The 19,508-nt window shown below is 41.9% G+C and overlaps 2 protein-coding genes across 2 annotated transcripts in view; both read right to left on the reverse strand.

Annotated features, from left to right (window-relative positions):
• Positions 1–322: 322 nt before the first annotated feature.
• LOC8023507 lies at positions 323–4,769 on the reverse strand. Its single transcript, XM_029985677.4, has 4 exons — positions 4,507–4,769; positions 3,961–3,980; positions 2,611–2,652; positions 323–728 (listed from the first exon to the last, which is right to left on the reverse strand). Exons 1-4 carry the CDS (start codon positions 4,544–4,546, stop codon positions 498–500), a joined length of 333 nt encoding a protein of 110 aa, XP_029841537.1. The 5' UTR covers positions 4,547–4,769; the 3' UTR covers positions 323–497.
• LOC120843476 (peptidase M20 domain-containing protein 2-like) overlaps positions 4,688–19,508 on the reverse strand; it is a 198,070-nt gene continuing 183,249 nt past the window's right edge. The window contains exon 6 of the mRNA XM_040214866.1: positions 4,688–4,822. Coding sequence (XP_040070800.1) covers positions 4,688–4,822 — 135 coding nt within the window. The remainder of the gene's footprint in view (positions 4,823–19,508) is intronic.

Raw genomic sequence — 19,508 nt, forward strand, 5'->3', positions numbered from 1 at the left:
AAAATAGAAGAGAAAGGAACAGACGTTTCTCCATCCGGTCTTAGGTGGCTTGAAAATGTGATAAATTTATATTTTTTTATGTATTTGTGTGGGTCTAGTTTTTATGGTGGACTGCAAACAGATATGACGTCTGCTGTTTCCACCAACCCAGTTCGGCCTCTAAGGTGTACCTGGTCGGAGTATAATTTTGAAATATAAATTGGTAACAATATTACGCAATCGGCTTATTTCCAGAATTATACCTATTAGTAGGTGCACAATTGTTATATTAATTATTTCGCTTTGCGGATGAAATACTACGAGCAATGAGGATCCAAATAGATTGTGGAAGCAGTATAAATTTAATATCAATAAACATGTCGTCCTATACATAATGGTGCTTGACCAAACAAATGTGATGAAGTTATCTCGTCGTAACACCTAAACGAACACCAAAACAAAGAGAGACCGTTTTTGGCATAAGAAGGAGTGAATAGAAGGACATTCTGGGTGTCTTCTCATTTGCCTTTTCCGATGGGAATCTCGACCCGAACACCGACTTCGCCTTGAGGCTTTCCTTTGTAGGATTGTCCGTCGAAGCGACCGAAGCTTTGGGAGCCTTGTCCGTAGCCCACCACCTTTCCTCCGTTCTTGAAGCGGTGGATGTCGTACTCTCCCCGAGCACCCAGGTTGACGTGGTAGTTGCCGCGGTTTCTGCCTCCACCACTTCCCTGAAGCTCAAAGCGGTGCTATAAAAAAAACGAAAGGAAAAAAAAACAAAAAAAAACGAGAATATATATTATTTGTTTAGGCAGCATGAGGTCGGTCTGTCTCAATAAGGTGACACTGGTTCACGATGAGAACTTTAGCCAGATCTAAGAGGGAAGGGGGCGGGGATTGAATCCAAAATCTTCATATTTGGCAGTGTAAACCTTCGCTTTATGTATTCGGAACTACTGTGAGGCAACGCACTCGGCCAGAGATTGCCCAGTCGGTGCACCGATATTAAGGATTACTTCATTTTACCATTAATTTGCAAAAAAAACAAAAACTTTCTTTCTTTCTTTCTTTCTTTCAGAACTCTTTCTTTCTTTCTTTCAGAACTCAGAAATCAGTGCCACCATGTGGTAATTTGAGTATAAATCTCGATGAAATGGAAGCGGAACCATGTGGCCATACAATGCTTCGGAATTATCTGGCTACTTTTTTTTAACTTCTAGAAAGTTTGTTTTTATTATTTGGTGTAATGTCATGTTGCAAATACGCAATATGGCTTGCTCAATTTGATTGAAGTTCAACATATCTTGACGTAGGTCTATGTTCGTTTCTTTTTGTATCCCAAACTATTCAATCACCCAAGTTTTTGTTCCCTTCTGTTAATTTAGGAATTGTTAAACACAATACTAATAGGAACAGCTGAGATCCACCATGCTAGCTGGTAAACTTCAAACATCTAGTACGCCCGAGTTTTAGGTACAAACACACACACACACACACACACACATGTCCTGAGACTGGTGTGTGTTTTGCACTTTTTGTACCCAAGTCTCGGGTATTCAGTTGGTTTACAGTTTTTATGATGATTTTGTTCAAGCTGCGTAGTTACACTTCGTCGTTGTCGCTCTTTGCGTATGACGTTCATTATGAATAACTTTGAGCAAAACTCAGCTGTGTTAGCAATTAATTTTTTTTAAAGTTGGCCTCATGAAGCACGTAACCGACTTCATTATCGTGCCACTTTCGAAAAGACGTGCTTTCTATTTTTTGAGTTCTCGATTGGAGCATGCGCTAGTTTCCGTACTCTATAATAATGCTAACTCTTTAAGTTAACTTGTGCCAAGAACTTGAAAGAACTTTCGAGCTATATGTCTGTCTAGCTAACCCACTTTTCTTACAGTGCAGCTGAGCAAGTGAGGGCATTATTTCCTGCAATGTGCCAACCTGGATATTTAACACATATTGATGAACAAACTTTTTACAGTCGTCATTTGTAAAAAGAAACTTTCCTGCATAAGGATTTATAGATTGTTGAAAAACACCGTGTTGTGTTTTTTCATCAAAATTAACCTTTGTGTGAATTATCTTACCACGTTTGAAAAAAAGCGCGTGAGATTTAAATAAATATTTCAAAAGTTACATACTTCGCCATTGATTGTTAGGCATACCAAATATCTATAATTGTGTAATCGGATTGTTAATATTTGTGCGTAAGTTCTGCATGTGTAGCGTCAACCAGCTCTTTCAAAGGTTTGGCACAGTGCAATTTTTCATACAGTTAGAAAGAGAAATAAGAACATAATTTCCATCTGCTATCGCTTTACCGGTAAAATGTAAAACACTTCTTCATGCTCTAGGCCGACTGAAAAATTGAAACTCAAACCAAGTTTGAATAAAAAGATATACCCTACGTTTCGGGACCAGCTCGGTCCCTTGGTCACGGGTTACTATGTCTTGGGCGAATCTTCTTCCTTATCTTCATCAATATTATCTTAATGACCTCCATCTTCAACTCCATCAAGATATCCAGTCTATTTATTTCCTAGCCAGGCATATCTCTGTCGAACATGTTTACGATCAACTCTTCATGCTCTAAACGGGCGATGTATTAGCATAACATCTAAAAGTACTTACACGAGGCGGAGGTTTTTGGAAGTTGAAATTCGGTCTTCGTTGCTATAATTTAAAGAACAAAAATTTTAAGGTGCACAATACTAGACATTATAAAAACACAAATATTTATCTTAAATATATGGGTAAATTGATAACAGAAACTCAAGACCCGCTTCTGGATTACCGATAAATATTTGACTAAAGAAACTTGAATTTCAAAATAAACTACAAACTTCATGACGCGCCTTCATAAAATATTTTCGTTGCATTTTAAACAGAAACAAAACACTGGCTCGGATAGCAGTATTAACTAAAATAATCTCATGATTATTATACCACAGCCGGTCGCTTTTCGAATCCAAATTTTTCATCATAATTTGATGAGCTTGTTTCACAAATCAGTGTCACCATCCTTCATCGACGCTAGGGCAAAGCACGTGAGCACACATTGCTTTGCTTATGCAGCAGTCAATCAGTTTATGATTACATATTGGAAACAAGAATGCCACTTTCTTGACGGAACAGGTTACAATATCTTGTCATGCGTTGGGGCATAGCTAAAAGTCATCCGTGCACCTACTTTTCCGCACAGCATCCAAAGAGCCTATCACTGCAATCTACAAAGGGAACGTGTCAAATGACAAGGCATATTGCATGTTTCCGTCCTAAAAAGTATGTATCCGTTGTGATATTGAGCATGGCATAAACACCTGAAACCTGATATACACTGACATACTGGCATTTAGATTTTCAGATAAAGCGGATTTCCGGCAGCGTATCTCGCCGAGCTTTCTTCTCAATTTTTTTCTGATTGCCTTTCCAATTTTTCAAGAGAGACATGCAAGGAGAATTCGAGGATTGTAGTGAAGTCCTGACGTCACTTATTGGATGTGCACTTTATAGTAACAAGGAGTCGATACATCTTAACTTGAAAAGTTATGTCAAGGGGCGTGGTTTCTCGATTTAAGGGTCACAGGCAGATATTTAACCTTAGTATATAACAAATTTCTTCAGAAAAAAACTTTCTGATATAAATCTGAACTAGCGTTTGGAATTATTACATTCGAATATTCAGATTTTGCGAATTGTTGGAAAGAACTCAAAGTAGCCTCTCTATGCACGCCAGAATATTTTCATACATTCGAGCCTAATTTTAGTTCTATCTCCTGGAGAAACTTAGATGTTAACCTAGGTCTTTGAAGTAAAGGAAATAGTTACAACACCGATAGCAACCAGTATCAAGTATGTGAAACCTATTAATATTTCCTCGACTGCTTGACGTGGAGAAATAACATACTGACACAAGTGAACTGTAATATGTGTGCTATATTGCGACACCATTCTCGGTAAGATTTTACGTAAAATACTCACAGCGTGGGTTACGGCAAGCACTGAAATGAAGACAAGAGCATTTGTATGGGATATCTGCATTCAAGGAATTAGCTCGTATCCTTAATTTTAGAAAAAAGTAAATATATTTACTACCTCTGGGACTGCTACAGAAACAATACGTTATATAATTATTAAGTACTAGCATAGTATTAAGCAATAAATATAAAGTACAAGATATAACACGACCAAATCAATGCAAGCTGTATTTCTTGTAATGTTTGCAGGGAGCGGGCCGTTAAACGTTATTGCATGCCTCAGTTATAGGAGTGGCAGGGTACATCATTTATATTTTGTAGACAAATAATTTTATGCACAAGCTTGTTCAACGCTGATTCTCAGAACAGCATCATAAAATAGTGGTACACGTTTATATATTCGCTACACCAAGCTTTCGCTGAAGCTAAAAAAAAGGGGCACGATGAGAAACTTGAGTTTATGCTAAACTACTCAGTCATTCACAATATGAATAATTATTGCGCTTTCTTAATGACTGTACGAGGGGATGCCAAATATAATCGTACTCACCAGCCAGAGCGACAAAGAAATACAGTGCGACACGAGACATTCTTACTGGAAGAGACTGACCCGTCGAACGAGACGATATCAAAGGCTGTGTTGGTTCGCCTTAGGACTTGCTTGTTTATATATGCGTGAACGGTGAAGGGGCCATTTCCACTTCTAGTTGCGAAAGGGCTCATTGCATTCATCACTCGAAACTTGCAACGGACAGCATCGGATGCTGACGGCTTCCTCGTGCGCCGCCTGAAGGATGGAGTCCGAAAGGCGGGGAATCCCCGGGAGTCTCCCGGCATCGCTGACGGAGGCAGCTCCGGTTTCCTGACTGCAAATGTTTTATCAGCGGAAGCGCGGGATCAGAGAAAGAAAGAGGAAGCCATTACACGCACGAGCTACTGCGCGAAATACGTTTCAAAAACAGTTTCATCGTTAGCTAAGAAGACCCGTTGGATACCATTTGGACACTTTTATTAAAAAGTAACCGATGATGAAAGTCGAAAACACGTCTCGTGCTCGATTAACGTATTTCATCCTCTTGAAGTTTCTGGTGAATAAACAAATTGTAAATTTTTATATTTTTGAATCTCGTATTTTACTTTGCCTAAATGACATACGTACCGATATTGTATTAAATTTTAGAACAGAACATTAATTGATATTTCTATGAATGGAACTATTTGATGGAATAGTGTAGGCGAAACTCATACCTGAATAGCTAAGCGAAGAATGCATCGATCGCCGTGCCCTACTTTTTTAGAAATTGTATTGACAATTTGATCAATCTTTAATTCCGCGACTCAATAATGGGCATAACGTAATCATTTTTGTTGAATTAAACACTGATTTAAATTATCATTCCAGTTCTGTCATATGTGCGTGAATGTACCGCAGTTTCGAGTGTTACTTTCCGAGTAAACGGCAAGTAATGAATTCGCTTGAGTAAGCTCCACCTTGACTCAATTACATTGCGAAATCTCAAGTGATAAATTCCACTCTACCTCCATTTTTAAGCATTATTCTCGTATATATTGTGGATCTAGACAGCTTAACATTTGACTTTGCTTTGTATGCAATTCTGTTCTCGCTTTTCTTTTTCTTTTTGTAGGCGTATAATTCTTTTTACTTTCCTTTAGTGAAGAAAGGCAGAAAACGCAACCGAGCTGGTGAATGACACTCGTAGCAACCCTACAACGCAGGAAAAAAAAAAAACACACACACACAGAGAAGACCGAAGTCTTTCACAGACTTTGAAATCTATTGAACAACCATCGCGCTATACACATGTCCCTGACCACTTTAACAATTCAAACGACCCCTTCACCCACTACACAATGCACCCTAACTTTAAACCTATGCGGTAAACCATACACAACCTCGAGTCACAAAAGCATGCACGCACGTAGCATAAAAGGAGAAAAACCAGAACACAAAAAGAAAGAAAAAAACAACACAGAGACACACCTAAGGAATGCGAGAAATTCCCGCACTTGGCTAGGTCAGACCAGTGTTGTACACTTTATAGAAAACCTGGAACGAAAGCTCGTTCCTCGCTCTTTCTGATTTTCGGAACGCGTTCCCGTTACAAGTTACATCGGTCAGAAACGAACTTATTCCTGTTACCGTTCAAAGAAGGGAACGTATCGTTACACATACGTTGCACTTTTTATTGCGCTAATTACTATATTAACATAATTCAAACGAAGATTTAGGTAAAAATATATCCCATCAAACGGCAATAAACAAATTTGGATGCACTGATGGAAAGACACCAAGAGAAGAAAACAACTGGAAGCAAGGTTTCACTTGTTGATATAGTAACCTTTAATAATATCAGCGTTTTTTTCATATTTCTGTTTCTGGTGGGTGATTCAGACCATCCAATTGTACTACGAGCCGGGAAGAAGCCGAGGGGTTAATTTTGTGACTCTTTATTAAATGGTTACTTTACATTGCCACGCACGTTTCACAACAACCTCACACATTTCAACCTAACTCAGTCCCTTATTTGAGATGAACAACAGTTGCTTCCTTACGTTGATATCCGCAAGATGAGCAAGTGGAGAAGAGAGTAGGGCTTTTCCGAGGTCAGTCTTGAAAACTACCAGTTCTTCGTGAAGGTCGCATCCGTTTTTCAGTTTTAAGAGACAGGGGGGGGGGGGGGAGGTTGAAGGGAAGGGAGGGGAATAAAGGCTAATTTCTGTGTATCTTTTAAGTGAACAGATGGCGGTAGTCAGCCTTAGATTTTTTGGTGTATAAGTATTCATAGACGCAAAGAAAGTATCTCAGTTTGAGACTCCCTTTTCTGTGTCTTTCCCTTAGACTGAAAGTCTCGTTTTTTGTGCCGCAGTATTAATCACTCAAAAAAATATTAAAGTCGTTTACAATTCTCTGTAATGCGGAATCAGAGCACAGCTCTTGAGGAGAAGGAGGGGAGGTTAAACCCATGTTGACGTCACGAGGGTGACTTCACTCGGTACCCTCGTGACGTCACACGTGACGTTCGCGAAGTCACTGGTGACTTTGATGACGTCATTTCTGGACCTCGTGAAGTCACCGGTGACCCTCGTGACGTCATTGGTGACCCTCGTGACGTCACTAGTGACTCTCATGACGTCAATTGTGGCCCTTATGACGTCATTGGTGACCCTTAAGACGTCACTCGTCAACTATGACACGCCACCCGTCGTGTACCTTTTTTGGCAGGTCGGCTCACCTACTCCTGGAGTCCACTTGGAGGCGTGTCACTGTGAATTCGGCAGCTGAGGAGCGAAGTAACCAGACCTGAAAGCTAGATCTACCTGTTAACCTATCAGACACCCCCCTTTCCTCGCAAGCTGAAGTGGTTCTGTCAAACGTGCCGAAGTTTGCTCCAGCTTCTGCTCCGTCTAGAGTTGAACACCTGGCGGCGGTGCACCAGGTTGCGTCAAAAATACCTAACCCTGCTCGGATGGAGTTTCTCAACCAGAGGTTCCCGAGTGGCGTGCAGGTACGCCAAAAAAACCTTCATTCAAGATCGGCTTCCCGAAGGTTGTTGAAAAGCTGAAGAATTCGAAACTGAAGATACTGGAAGCGGACAAAACCTGAATCTTCATCGTTATGAGTGATGCCTCCTTCAGCGAGAAAACTGACGTGGTTCTCACAAAAAACTTCACGGCATTGAAAAATAGACCATCTGGATCGCTTCGCTCCGAGGCCAAAAACTCTGCAAGGCCAACCAGCTCGGCTTCCGTCTAACAAGGTTGTCAGCTCCCTCGGCTCAATACTTGCGCGTGTTCTTCACGGCCAAGACACAAAAGCCGGATATTCTATTAAGGGGCATTGTTTCTCAGAAGGGCTGCTGGTAGAAGCCTTTGGCGCTCTACCTCCCAAAAGCCGTCTCGGCCGTCCCCCTGGAACAGCCCTTCCGAGTGAGTGGTTCCGCTGACGCGTTACCAGCCCTCCGTCACCTGCACTCCTCGGGCTACAACGCCGCGCTTTTTTCGTTGGATGTCAAGGACATGTACAATAGCCTCGATGTTGACTTACTCATAAACTGTGTTGAGCAGGCTGTGACCGAATCTGAACTGGTCAAATTCCTGAATTCTTCTGGTGTGTCTATCGACGTATTGATTCATCTCATCAGACTGTATCTTCAGTCAACCCCAGTTGAGCATCACGGCAAGGTCTGCAGGAAGAGGTCCGGGGTCTGCATCGGCTCCTGCCTGTCCCCAGCCCTCAGCGAGGTCTACATGGCGGCGGTAAACTGCGCCGTTCAAAGAGAGTTCGGTGTTTTGGCTCCCGTTGACCACATCTACCGCTACGTCGATGACTATTTGGTTATCCACGAACCGTGTGTGTCACCCACTTCCATAGAGCAGGTGTTCTCGCGAAATTCGCAAGGACTCGTTTTTACAAGAAAGAACCCGTGCACTGAGGGCCTGCAGTTTCTTGACCTTCGACTGACCTCCACCCCTTCTGGAGTCTGCTAGAGCTTCCAGCAACGCACCCAGAAGCCGGTGCTGCCTTTCGCGCCAGTCATTATTCAAAATCTGTAAAATCCGGCATTGTGAAGAGATCCCTTTTCTCTTCCTGCACGAAATCATGCTCCCATCTTTCTCACTCCAGTGTACACTCTCAGTTCATTCGGCTTCAACAAGCAGGCTACCCACGCGACCTGACTAGCACCCCCCTAAAATCTTTAATATCTCAGCCCCCGACCGACCGCGCCAAGCCAAAAGGGTGCAGTCACGCCCTACCAACATAACACCGCGCACCGTCTGAAAGCCATCGCACGACGGCACGACGTCGATGTCGTGTTTTCGGGCAGGTTCCGCTTGGGGGCTTTGTGGCGCTGGGCTAATGACCCCCCGACTTCAGGAGAGCAGTGCTCAAAGAGCCACTGGAGAGGCTTTGTCGCTTGCGCAACGGTACGCGTATATTCCGTACCACTAACATCCGGTGGGGAATACATCGGGCAAACGGGCTGTTGCCTGAACGATAGGTTGCGCGAACACGAGAGGGAATGCTCCAAGAATGAGGCCGACTCAGCACACTATAGTGACGCACTCTAAGGCATGCTTATGTTGCCAACCCTAGTTTTCCTCGGCCCGGGTTCTGGGCTGTAGCGGCGACCGCTACGGGCGAGAGGTAATCGAGGCCTTCGCGATCCGGCATTCTCCGTGCGATATTTCCGCGCCCTCGCTTTCTCTTTCAGAATGAGATGTCGCGTATCTGCGGCCGCAGTTGGTGCCCTTGACGCCTTTGGCGGCGTCCGCCACGTGACCGCTCTCTTGCCCTCGCCACCTATTTGCCCTAACCTGTGTCCTTTCTGTTTGACCACATTTCCCTCTACCTCCCTGCTGCTTTCCTCCCTTTCAATTAAAAAAATTGGTTTGCTCTTTATGTTTATAGAGCCTTGATGGAGATGCGCCTCAACGGGTAATCGGTCTCTTAGCTGTAGATGAGAAATTTAGCCAGTGCAGTACAACCGCTAACCTTGTGTTTTTAACGCGCATCACGCAGTAGTCATCACACGAACGCGTGCCGGTACGAAACTGATCCAGATCGAAAGGGGCGGGGGCGACGGGGATCGAACCCAGGAGGTTCCCAGCGGAAGCTTTCGCTCCACGCTCCGAGCTGAGACGCGTTAGCCCACTCGGCTACTTCCTCCCCTCCTTTCACTTCGTGGGGACCGGTTGTGGTAAACACACCACCGCCCACCTCCTCCGCCTCCTTCTTCCCTGTACCTCGTCGGATCCTTTCGCCACCAGCCTCTTGTAATTTTTTCTTTTTTTGTGAGTCGAAAGATGTTTCGTGCATAGAGGTATTATAATGTACGCTAGAGGTTCAAGTGGCGGTAGTGTGCTGACGCAAATTGAAGCAGACAGCAACCAGTCCGAAATTGACTTCCGGTAATGTATTTCTATGGGAAAAAACGAGTGCATTTTTTCTCCGCACTCGATTATAAGAGCAAATATCACGAATAATTCCTGCGTACTAGGCGCATTGGAACAATTCTCAGTCACGCAGATGAAAGAATTGGTAAATTGCTGGGTTTTTCTTTCAAATTCGTAGCATTAAAAACGGTGCTAAAACGGCTTCGTACGTGCATTTACGTGCACTGTCGGACACTGTTAGCGCGAACACGACGTCGGCGCTTTTCAGCATGAGGGATATAACGTGCCAAACGAACAAAGGACATCTGGAAAGCCCACAGAGACGGTAAGAACTACTCAGTAACACTGGATCAGTAACTACCAGTGCATGTGCGTGCCCGGCCGAGAAAACAATACGAAGAGACACCTTTCACAGCCCACGTGCTTTAATTTTTACGTTCTGAATGTACTTATTCGCTCGTGCACGACGGTGCCATTTTCATATAGTGAGAGGACTGGCATATTATCAATATACAAGCGCCACCGGAATGCTGGCGAACCTTGAACACACTCTATATTCCTTTCAATTGTATTTTTGCTTTGTATCGTCGCTTGTTTTTACAAACCTGCTGCGGAACACATGTTTGGGACTGAAATGTAGCGAAGTTAAACATCGATCGCTGATGAAGAAAAATGCGCTAACTAAACCAATTCCACTTTTACAATGTTAATCAAGGTACATCTATGCGGTACGACCCAAATAATTAAAGTGTTTAGTGTTATTTTCGGGTGAAGAAACAAACTGCACGCGCGTTTTTTCATAGGAATGCACAGGAGCACCGCAAAAGTAGACTGGTTGCTGTCTGCTTGAATTTGCGTCATAGAAGTCGCATAGACACAAGAGCCAGTTGAACCTCTAGCGTATATTATAATAACTCTATGGTCTCATTTTGTCTTTCTTTTTTGTTTATTCTTTCTGATAATTTAATCATCACCAACGCGTTCACCATAACCTTTATCGTTTCTATACTATTTAGAGTTTTCCTCTTAGAAATAAAATAAAAATGATCTCACTGAAAAAAAAAGGAACAGCTTTCCTTTTTCTGTTCCCGTAAAAAAAGTAACGCGTTCTCATTCCAGTCCACTGATGCGAACTGGAATGGCGGTGTTCATTCTTTCCTCATAAAAGCAACGCGTTCCAGGAACGCCGTTCCTTGGGACGCCGTTCCGTACAACACGGTCCGGCTGCGGACCCGGCAACACGCACCAACTCTTTTGTTCCCTTAAAAGAGACAAGGAAGGTTGTCCCACAGAGAAATCACAAAGCACTACACCGAAAAAAAAAAACGAACCGTAAATCATTTGACCCACCAGTAAAAAAAAAAAAAAATTACAAGCTTTCAAGTTATTCAGCTCTCTTATCCAGGAATAAGTTAGGTTGGCTGTTACTTGTAGACATGACTAAGCAGGTGAGCTGGTTATTATAAAACATTCTACAACACGAGATGGAGGTTTACAAAGAGGCACGGACCAACATAAGGCTCTTAACGTTTTTAGAGCCTACACAAGGCCCGTATAATGGGTATGTTAACAATACTCGCGCCACTAAAGCAACAAGTGGATGAGCTGGTAGGCATGAAACAAACTGTGATGGACATTGAGAAATCGGTGCAAGCCATGTCCGAAAACTACGATGAAGTCTTAAGAAAAATGAAAGAGCATGACAGCGAAATAAAAGAACTGAGGAAAAAGGTTAATCAACTAGAACGAGAACGGAAAACGGACGAAACTACCCAACTAAAAAAAAAAACTAAACAAATTGGAACAATACGGGCGAAGGAATAATCTTGAAGTGCACGGTCTTGTAGAAACTATCAATGAAAATTTGCTCGAAAAGCTTAACAAAATCGTGGATCAGATAGAAGTTCCGCCCCTAACGAAAGATAGCGTAGAGGCAATCCACCGCGTTCCAACTAGGACAAAGAAGACGCCTATGGTGATTGTGCGCTTTCTGAACAGAAATGAGCGAAATGCATGGCTTCAAAACAAGCAAAAGTTAAGGTCGGAAGCTGATGATGGCAACGTGTACCTGCAAGAGAACATGACAGCGTCGAACCGGAAGTTGTTCTACGATGTTAGAACAAAGGCGAAGCACCTCAGTTACAAGTTTATTTGGCACAAGGAAGGTTGTTCATACGTGAGAAAACAAGAAGGCGCACCGACAATTCGGATTGAGCATGAAGGCGATCTTGAAAAAATTAAATAGGAACTACCAGCGCTAAACATCTTTGTTTTATTAGTTCTTGCAAAATGAAACCCGAAAGTTTACTTGCCGCGTGGCAGAAAAACAATCTGGGTACGGCTATTGCGGCGGCGTTATCTTCAAAAGTCACTTTGACGATGATAAAGACGGGCATTTTTGCAGGATCTTATACGCGAATTTCTATCTTAGGGCGGTCGATGATAATATCCTCTGTTCTTTTTGTTTTTTTATGGCAATTGACGCGTTCGTTCTTCCGCAAGACTTGATAACCTATCTTGGTGCGGATTATATTTCACACATGACGTGTTTCCATTATAAAGTTCGGTCTGCGAAAAGCAAAGCTGTAGATCTTGAGCTATTTTTCGATCAATTTGGTTTTTCTTTCGATGTCATCATGCTTACAGAAACCTGGTACACTGAAGATGACGTACTACAACTCCCTACATACCACTCTTTTTACATAAATCGTAAAGAGAAACGTGGTGGTGGCTTAGCCATTTTGACAAAAAGTGTTTCTGGTGAAGTAATAGGCGATGATAGTTGCATCACTCAAGATTACGAAATGATGTGTATACGCAATAACCAGAATACCTTTGCTGTGGTGTACCGACCACCAAACGGCAACATTGAATCGTTTTTAAAATTTTTCGAGCCTTTTTTGGTTTTTGTTAATGAAGAAAAATGTTATGTAATTTGTGGTGGGGAGTTTAATATTGATATGAGCGCGGAAACCGTAGCTAAAAAAAGTTTAGATTCGCTAATCAAGACATATGGTTGTGCAAATGTTATTAACAGACCTACACGTGTTACTCTCCAATCTGAAACATTAATTGATTTGTTTATTTCAAACAGCTCAGTCGATTATATAAAAGCTGGCGTCATTGTTTGCGATCTGAGTGACCACCTCCCAATATTCATTTCTCTCAAAAGTTTCCCGAAAAATAATTGTAGGACAGAGCGGACATTAGTACAAAAAATAACTTTAGATCGACTCAACGCTTTTCAGACCGCTGTTTCAAATACAAATTGGAGCCGGGTACTGTGTGAGTATAGTGCTGACGGGGCTTATAACACTTTTATAGAGTTATTTCTTGGACTGTATAAGACATATTTTCCTTTCACTTCTATTAAAACAAACAAGCGCATAAAGAAGCCTTGGATAACGAGAGATTTACTCCGTAAAATTAAGATAAAAAACGCTTTATATGGTAAATTCATAAAATCCAAGGACCAGAAGGACCTTAAAGTATTTAAAAACTATCGCAACAACCTGACAAAAGAACTAAAGCGCGCCAGAACGCGTTATCATTTTGATTTGTTCAAGGCCACACAAGGACGCACTGACATCATGTGGAAGCAACTAAATTATCTTCTTTATCGTAATCGCCCCTTCAGTTCAATTGAAAAAAGTCTGTGCAATGGTACTGAACTTACTGGATGTTCACTGGCAAATGCTTTTAACGAACATTTCGTAAATATTCAGAGTACTACTGAAACCGAAACTCCTTAGGTTTTAAATGATAAACGAAACAGTGATTCGATATTTTTAGATCCCGTCGTCGAACCAGAAATTATAAGGGTGTTTCTTCAGCTTAAAAACAGTTCTAGTTGGGACGTCGATGGCATCCAGATAAGACCGGTAAAACATGTTATTCATCTGTTAGCACCTGTATTAACTCATATATTTAACATTTCTTTATCTACTGGAATTTTTCCTAAGCGAATGCAGATTGCCAAAGTTTCAGTATTGCATAAAAAAGGAAATGTAAATGAAATGGGAAACTACAGGCCAATTTCAATATTACCAGTGTTTTCCAAGGCGCTCGAAAAGGTTATTCATACACGTTTGACTAAATTTTCAAATAAGTATAACTTGATAACTCCATCACAGTATGGGTTTATAAAACACAAGTCGACAGAATCTGCCTTACTTGTTTTAAAAGAAGTCATTTTACAAAGCTTTGAAAACAAAAATATGGTTCTTGGAGTCTTTATAGATTTCACCAAGGCGTTTGACTGCCTCAATCATAAAAATTTACTATCTAAATTAGATAATTATGGAATTCGAGGGCACGCTTTACAGCTGATAAGATCTTATCTGAAGCATCGAGCACAATATGTTTATATCAATGGGAATTCTACTATAATACCTATTCCTTCTGGTGTACCACAGGGTAGTATATTGGGCCCCTTCCTCTTTAACATGTACGTGAATGATATAGTCAATATTAATGTAAGCGCAAAATTTGTAAACTATGCTGATGACACGAGCATAATGTTTTCTGCAGATGATCCTGACCTATTATTCGATATGGCGAATCTGGCCCTGTCTAGGTTACAAACGTGGAGTCATAACAACGCATTACAAATAAATGTAAATAAAACCAAAGCCGTACTTTTTCGTCCTAAAAATAAACTCGTTACCATTACCAAGGAGATAGTTTTAAATTCAACCAAAATCGAGATTGTGAATTGTTTTAAACTCTTAGGTGTCATGTTTTCTAAAAATATGTCGTGGGAAAGTCATATAAACTCTCTTATTCCAAAGCTATCCCAAACTGTAGGCATGTTAAATCGACATCGTTATATTTTACCAACAAGCGTTAAATTATTACTATATAATTCTCTATTTTATTCTCACTTAAATTATTGCCATTTAGTTTGGGGAACAAGAACTTTAACAAACCTAGAAAAGTTACATGTATTGCAAAAAAAAGCACTGAGGGCTATAGCTGCCGTCTCGTATGATTTTGACACAACTGGCTTATTTCAAAAATTTCGCGTATTAAACGCGCATGCATTATATGATTACAGGCTTAGCACTAGCCTTAAAGTAGAGCAACTTAAAGACTCAACTTTTTTAACAGATCTTGGAAATGTATCAAAAATGTTCATATTTACCCTACCCGAGGTGCTGAATGTTGGGAGGTGGCTACACCAAGAACAAACTATGGCATACAAATGCTTAAATACACTCTCCCCAATTTACTCAATTCGTATAAGACTAAAAGTATAGATTGGGATAAGTTATCCCTAAGAGAAGTAAAATCATCTTTTTTCTCTAGCAGCTGAAGGTAGTTGCCTTTCTTTCTTTGTGATCTTTGTAACTAGTTTTTGCATAATTTTATCTCTGCTGTCTGTTCTGCCTCAATGTAAAAAAGGGGAAAAGAAATCTAAAATTATTTTTAAAATGTCTTTAAAATGTGTGATAGCGACAATCATTGTACAATTTTTTTTTTCTTTTCTCCTCTTGAATATCGTTTTTTCCGGCTCTGTTGCTGCTTTCTGTAGGCGGTCAGGGACCCGTCAAGCTGTACCTGACAGCTTTTTTCCCTGATCGCCACCATCTTATGGTGGAAAATAAACATTATTATTATTATTATTATTATTATTATTATTATTATTATTATTATTATTATTATTATATCTCTTCGCAAACCTCCGTCTCGGGTTGTGGGATGTTTTGACTGATATTGTTCCTGTAGCTTAGAATATGATAACTATAGGAGAGTGTTACAAGAAACTATGCGTAGTTAGAGCTCTGTGAACTACATCAGTCAACCTTCCTTATTCAAAATTAACTGTTGGGTGAGTTGGCTATACATTGTTAAATATCAGAAGCGCAAATGCCAAGGAAAAGAGGAGGGGACAGGGGAGAGCGCTTATCCCCCCTCTTTTCCTTTCGGTTTGCACTTTTGATTTTTAACAACCTTCCTTATTTCTGGATAAAGGAACAAAAAAGTTTATATACTTGTGTTTTTTTTTTCTTCTTTACAGGTGGGTTAAGTGAATATAAGGTTCGTGGTTTTTCTCCTCATTTTGGTGTGGGGCTTTGTGGTTTCTCCGTTGGACCACCTCCCTTGTGTTTTGTTAAGGAAACAAAAGAGTTGGCACGTGTTGTCGGGTTAACTGTCAGACCTTGTCAAGTGAAGGAATTTCTCGCATTCCTCTTGCGTGTGTGTGTGTGTGTGGTTTTTGTTCTTTTGTGTTGGGTTGTCTCTTTATGCTGTGGGCGTGTACGCTTTTGTGATTAGAGGTTGTGTGCGGTTGTCCGTAAAAGTTTAAAGTCAGTGTGCATCCTGTAGTGGGCGAGGAGGTCGTTTGAATTGTGAAGTTGGTCCGGGATAAGGCGATGTTTGTCCAATAAATATGACTGTCGACATTGTAGTCAGACGTAACGCACGTTTATTTGTCTTTAGAGGAGTGCCTACCGCAGGTAGACTTTGAAAAGTTACGTTGCCGTATAGGTGCTCATGGGAAAAGGCTTGCTTCTACTTCCGCGGCTTTCCAACACCTGCTGTTTCTTTGAGCGTTCTCGGGACAGCATATTCACCAGAAGGTCAGTTGTTTCACACCGCAATCTGTCCCTTTCGTCAGTATCAGGACACACATAAGCTGCAGCATTAAAGCGCAGTGAGTAGGCGATATGCGCACGACCTGAAATATATTCTGGCGACCAGATCGCAGCAGTACCTTGTTATTTTTCATGCTGCAGTCGGAGGATCGCGCCCAGTTTTTTTTTATACTAATGTGATTTTCATTTGTGAAATATTTGAATTCGGAAAGGAAGCCTAAAATCGATTTTAAAACTCAGAATTCTTCTCGTAAATCCGGCACGCAGCGGTGAAGGAAGACTTGGGGATTCATCCGTTACGAGTAACGGATTACTTGTAATTCATTCCTTTTCAAATAATTTTGTAATTGCCACACTTTTTTAGAAAGTAATTTGTAATGTAGTTTTGTTACAAAAAATTAGTAATGGATTGCTGTATTCATTCGTTCCTTTGTAAAAATATGATCATAACACAGTAACTGGAACAATACGAGCAGAACATTCAGCAGCTTAAAGAGAGAGCAAGTTCAACAAAATAGAAAGCATCAGGAAGGGGAGAAAAGCACAGAAGAAAACAATTTTTTGTACGACCGGTCACTAGAACCACTAAAAAAAACGGGCAAGGCATGAACAAATATACGAGAGGCAAAGACGTCTCCCGCCACCTGCACAGACCAGTGTTGCGGAGTTCCCACTCCGGGGTTGGGATGATTCCGGATTCATTCCGCATTTTCGCGACCCCGGAATGGAATGGGAATGGAATGGTGGCAACGTTAAGGGGAATGGAATGGTAATGAAATTAGATGCCTTTTGCCCGGGATGAAATGGGCCCAGTTCTTTTTTTTTTTTTTTTTTGCGGGGGATGAGGAGGAGGGGGGGGGGGGTTACGTTTAGCTAAACAGAACCAGTCAGCGAGTCATTTGCTCAAAAAAAAAATGCAATACAAAGAACAAGCGTCAAAGCAAAGAGCAGAGGAGAGAGAGGCGGGGGGGGGGGGGGGGGCGGTGGCGCCTTTCATGGACGCGTAGCAGACGTGCGTGCAGGCCTGCTGTTACAAGAGAGCGAAACAAAACACCAAGCACCAAGCAAAAGAAACGAAGAGAACGGGAAGGAAAGAGACCGCCATGCACGGCTCCTCATCGTCCTTCTTAACTCGCCTTTTTTATCTTTATTTTGTTTTCTTTTTTTTTGCGAGGGCATGGAAAATTTTGCGCGCGCACAGCCTGAGATCTGGTAGCGGGGGCGACTCATAATTCGCAGAGCTCTGATAACTCGTCAACTTGCACGCCGCCCAACGATGATCAGTTGTTGTTTTCTTATAGGTCGAGGAGCGTTGTTTAGCAGGTGGCCAACCGTGCTGCCTTCCACGTTCATTCGCGCGCACTCCTTTGAAGTGCGAAATCTGGGGTTGCTTCGGTATTATAACTAAGCGAGGTTCACCTCTTTCTTCTCCTCTTTAGCTTTGCTCCAATGCTTGTTTTTTTTTTTTACGCTGCAATTTTACGTGTAAGTCCGCTTTCACTTGGTCTTTCTTCTGATGCTTTTTTGTGTGTGTTATGTGTTTTACATTCAAGTGGGTTAGGGTTACAAGCAAGCTAGGCTCCTTTGACTTGGAGGGGTTTGGGTTTGGGGGGGGGGGGCGGCCGCCCCCGTCGCCCCCCTTCCTTGGATCCTCCACTGGTTAGAGCCTTGAGAAACCGAAAATCAAAGGAAGTGTTACTTGGCCTGTGGCCGACTAGCCAAGTCACAGTCCGTTGCAACACGAGCCTGGCGGTGGTTGACCTGAAATGGTAGGATGACTCACGCAGTGAAGTTCAACACATATCCGAATGCGTCTGCGCCCGTAATATTGCACGGCTCAAGGGTACTTCATCAGTCGACGTGAACGTGACCCGCTGCTCTGGTGATCCGATACCCAGGAAGGAGGCCGGACGTGGCTTCGCTGTGCCGGCCTAGACTTCGTACACCTGCGACTTGTCTTGAGCGCGCAGTTTCTCAGAGAGCTCACACCTGTGCCGGCCATCTCAGGTCACAATCCACGAGGTTTCTTTTTGGATGATGCTAGGCGAAACTTGAGGACTGCCATTCATGCGTTGGAGGTGGAGGGTCGGCAGGAAGGACCGTCACAACAGGGATGTCACCGTATCAATTTTTCAAACGTAGCAGAAGATAATACATGTGCTCCAGGATGCTTCAGGTTGTCCACTATTCTCGAAAATTCCAAATACAACTGTCTGCACGATCTTCAACCAGGTCACCTACAACGAAAGTACGTATTGTCCTTTCATACAGCAGCGTGGGTAAAGTTTCATGTTCCAGGCAACACCTACAGATACAAGAATACTAGTTTATTTCACCGTGATGTCATGTGATCAATGTTGACAGGGGTGCCCTTATTGGACAGGAAAGTGGTGATATTTTGACGGAATTTAGGGGGACATAGAATTTATTTAGAGGTCGAAGTCTTTTCGCATCACTCGTCGGACAGACAGGATGCCAGGGAAGGGACCGCGATCAATCCCTAATGGAACGTTTCTTGAGCGCATTGAAGACTCCTCTTCGTCCGGAACCACTACCTTCAAGGCGAAGCGCAAAGTCTGCGGGAAAGTAATTTCGGGATAAAAAAACTTCCACTTCACAATTCAAGCTTCATCTCAGTTGGCGTCTCAAAGAAATTTGAAAAATGTATTGCATTATCAGTATTTGTATTTCTGCCCTCCCTAAAATGTATTCCTGTATTTGTATTTCCAAAGATTTTTGTCTCTTTTTAAAATGTATTTCCGATACATATCGCGATACACTTTCACAGATATGTTTGAGTATCAATATTTTAGCCCCTATTTTTATGTATCCCAGTATTTGTTTATCCAAATACATTTCTGAGTATTTCCGCCCAGTCTTCCAACAAAATATAGCTGTCAGGTGCCAATTTTTACCTTTAGGAATTAGACGATTGGAATGGAACGATTCAGTATTTCCAGGAGTGGGAATGGGTCCAGTGTCCCCATTGCTAGTAGCTGAAATGAATTGAATTATCTAAAACTCTAATTCCCCGGAATGG

The sequence above is a fragment of the Ixodes scapularis genome, unplaced genomic scaffold (genome assembly GCF_016920785.2).
Source record: "Ixodes scapularis isolate PalLabHiFi unplaced genomic scaffold, ASM1692078v2 PGA_scaffold3__209_contigs__length_174095766, whole genome shotgun sequence".
In the NCBI taxonomy this organism is placed as follows: Eukaryota; Metazoa; Arthropoda; class Arachnida; order Ixodida; family Ixodidae; genus Ixodes; species Ixodes scapularis.

What these genes read in the sequence shown, in the direction of transcription:
- LOC8023507 (XM_029985677.4), bottom strand. Translation starts at nt 4,546, where the DNA reads ATGTCTCGTGTCGCACTGTATTTCTTTGTCGCTCTGGCTG. An exon ending in TTTCTTTGTCGCTCTGGCTG is followed by an intron (nt 3,981 to 4,506) that starts GTGAGTACGATT and finishes TCTTCATTTCAG; the next exon opens with TGCTTGCCGTAACCCACGCT. An exon ending in TGCTTGCCGTAACCCACGCT is followed by an intron (nt 2,653 to 3,960) that starts GTGAGTATTTTA and finishes TTTAAATTATAG; the next exon opens with CAACGAAGACCGAATTTCAA.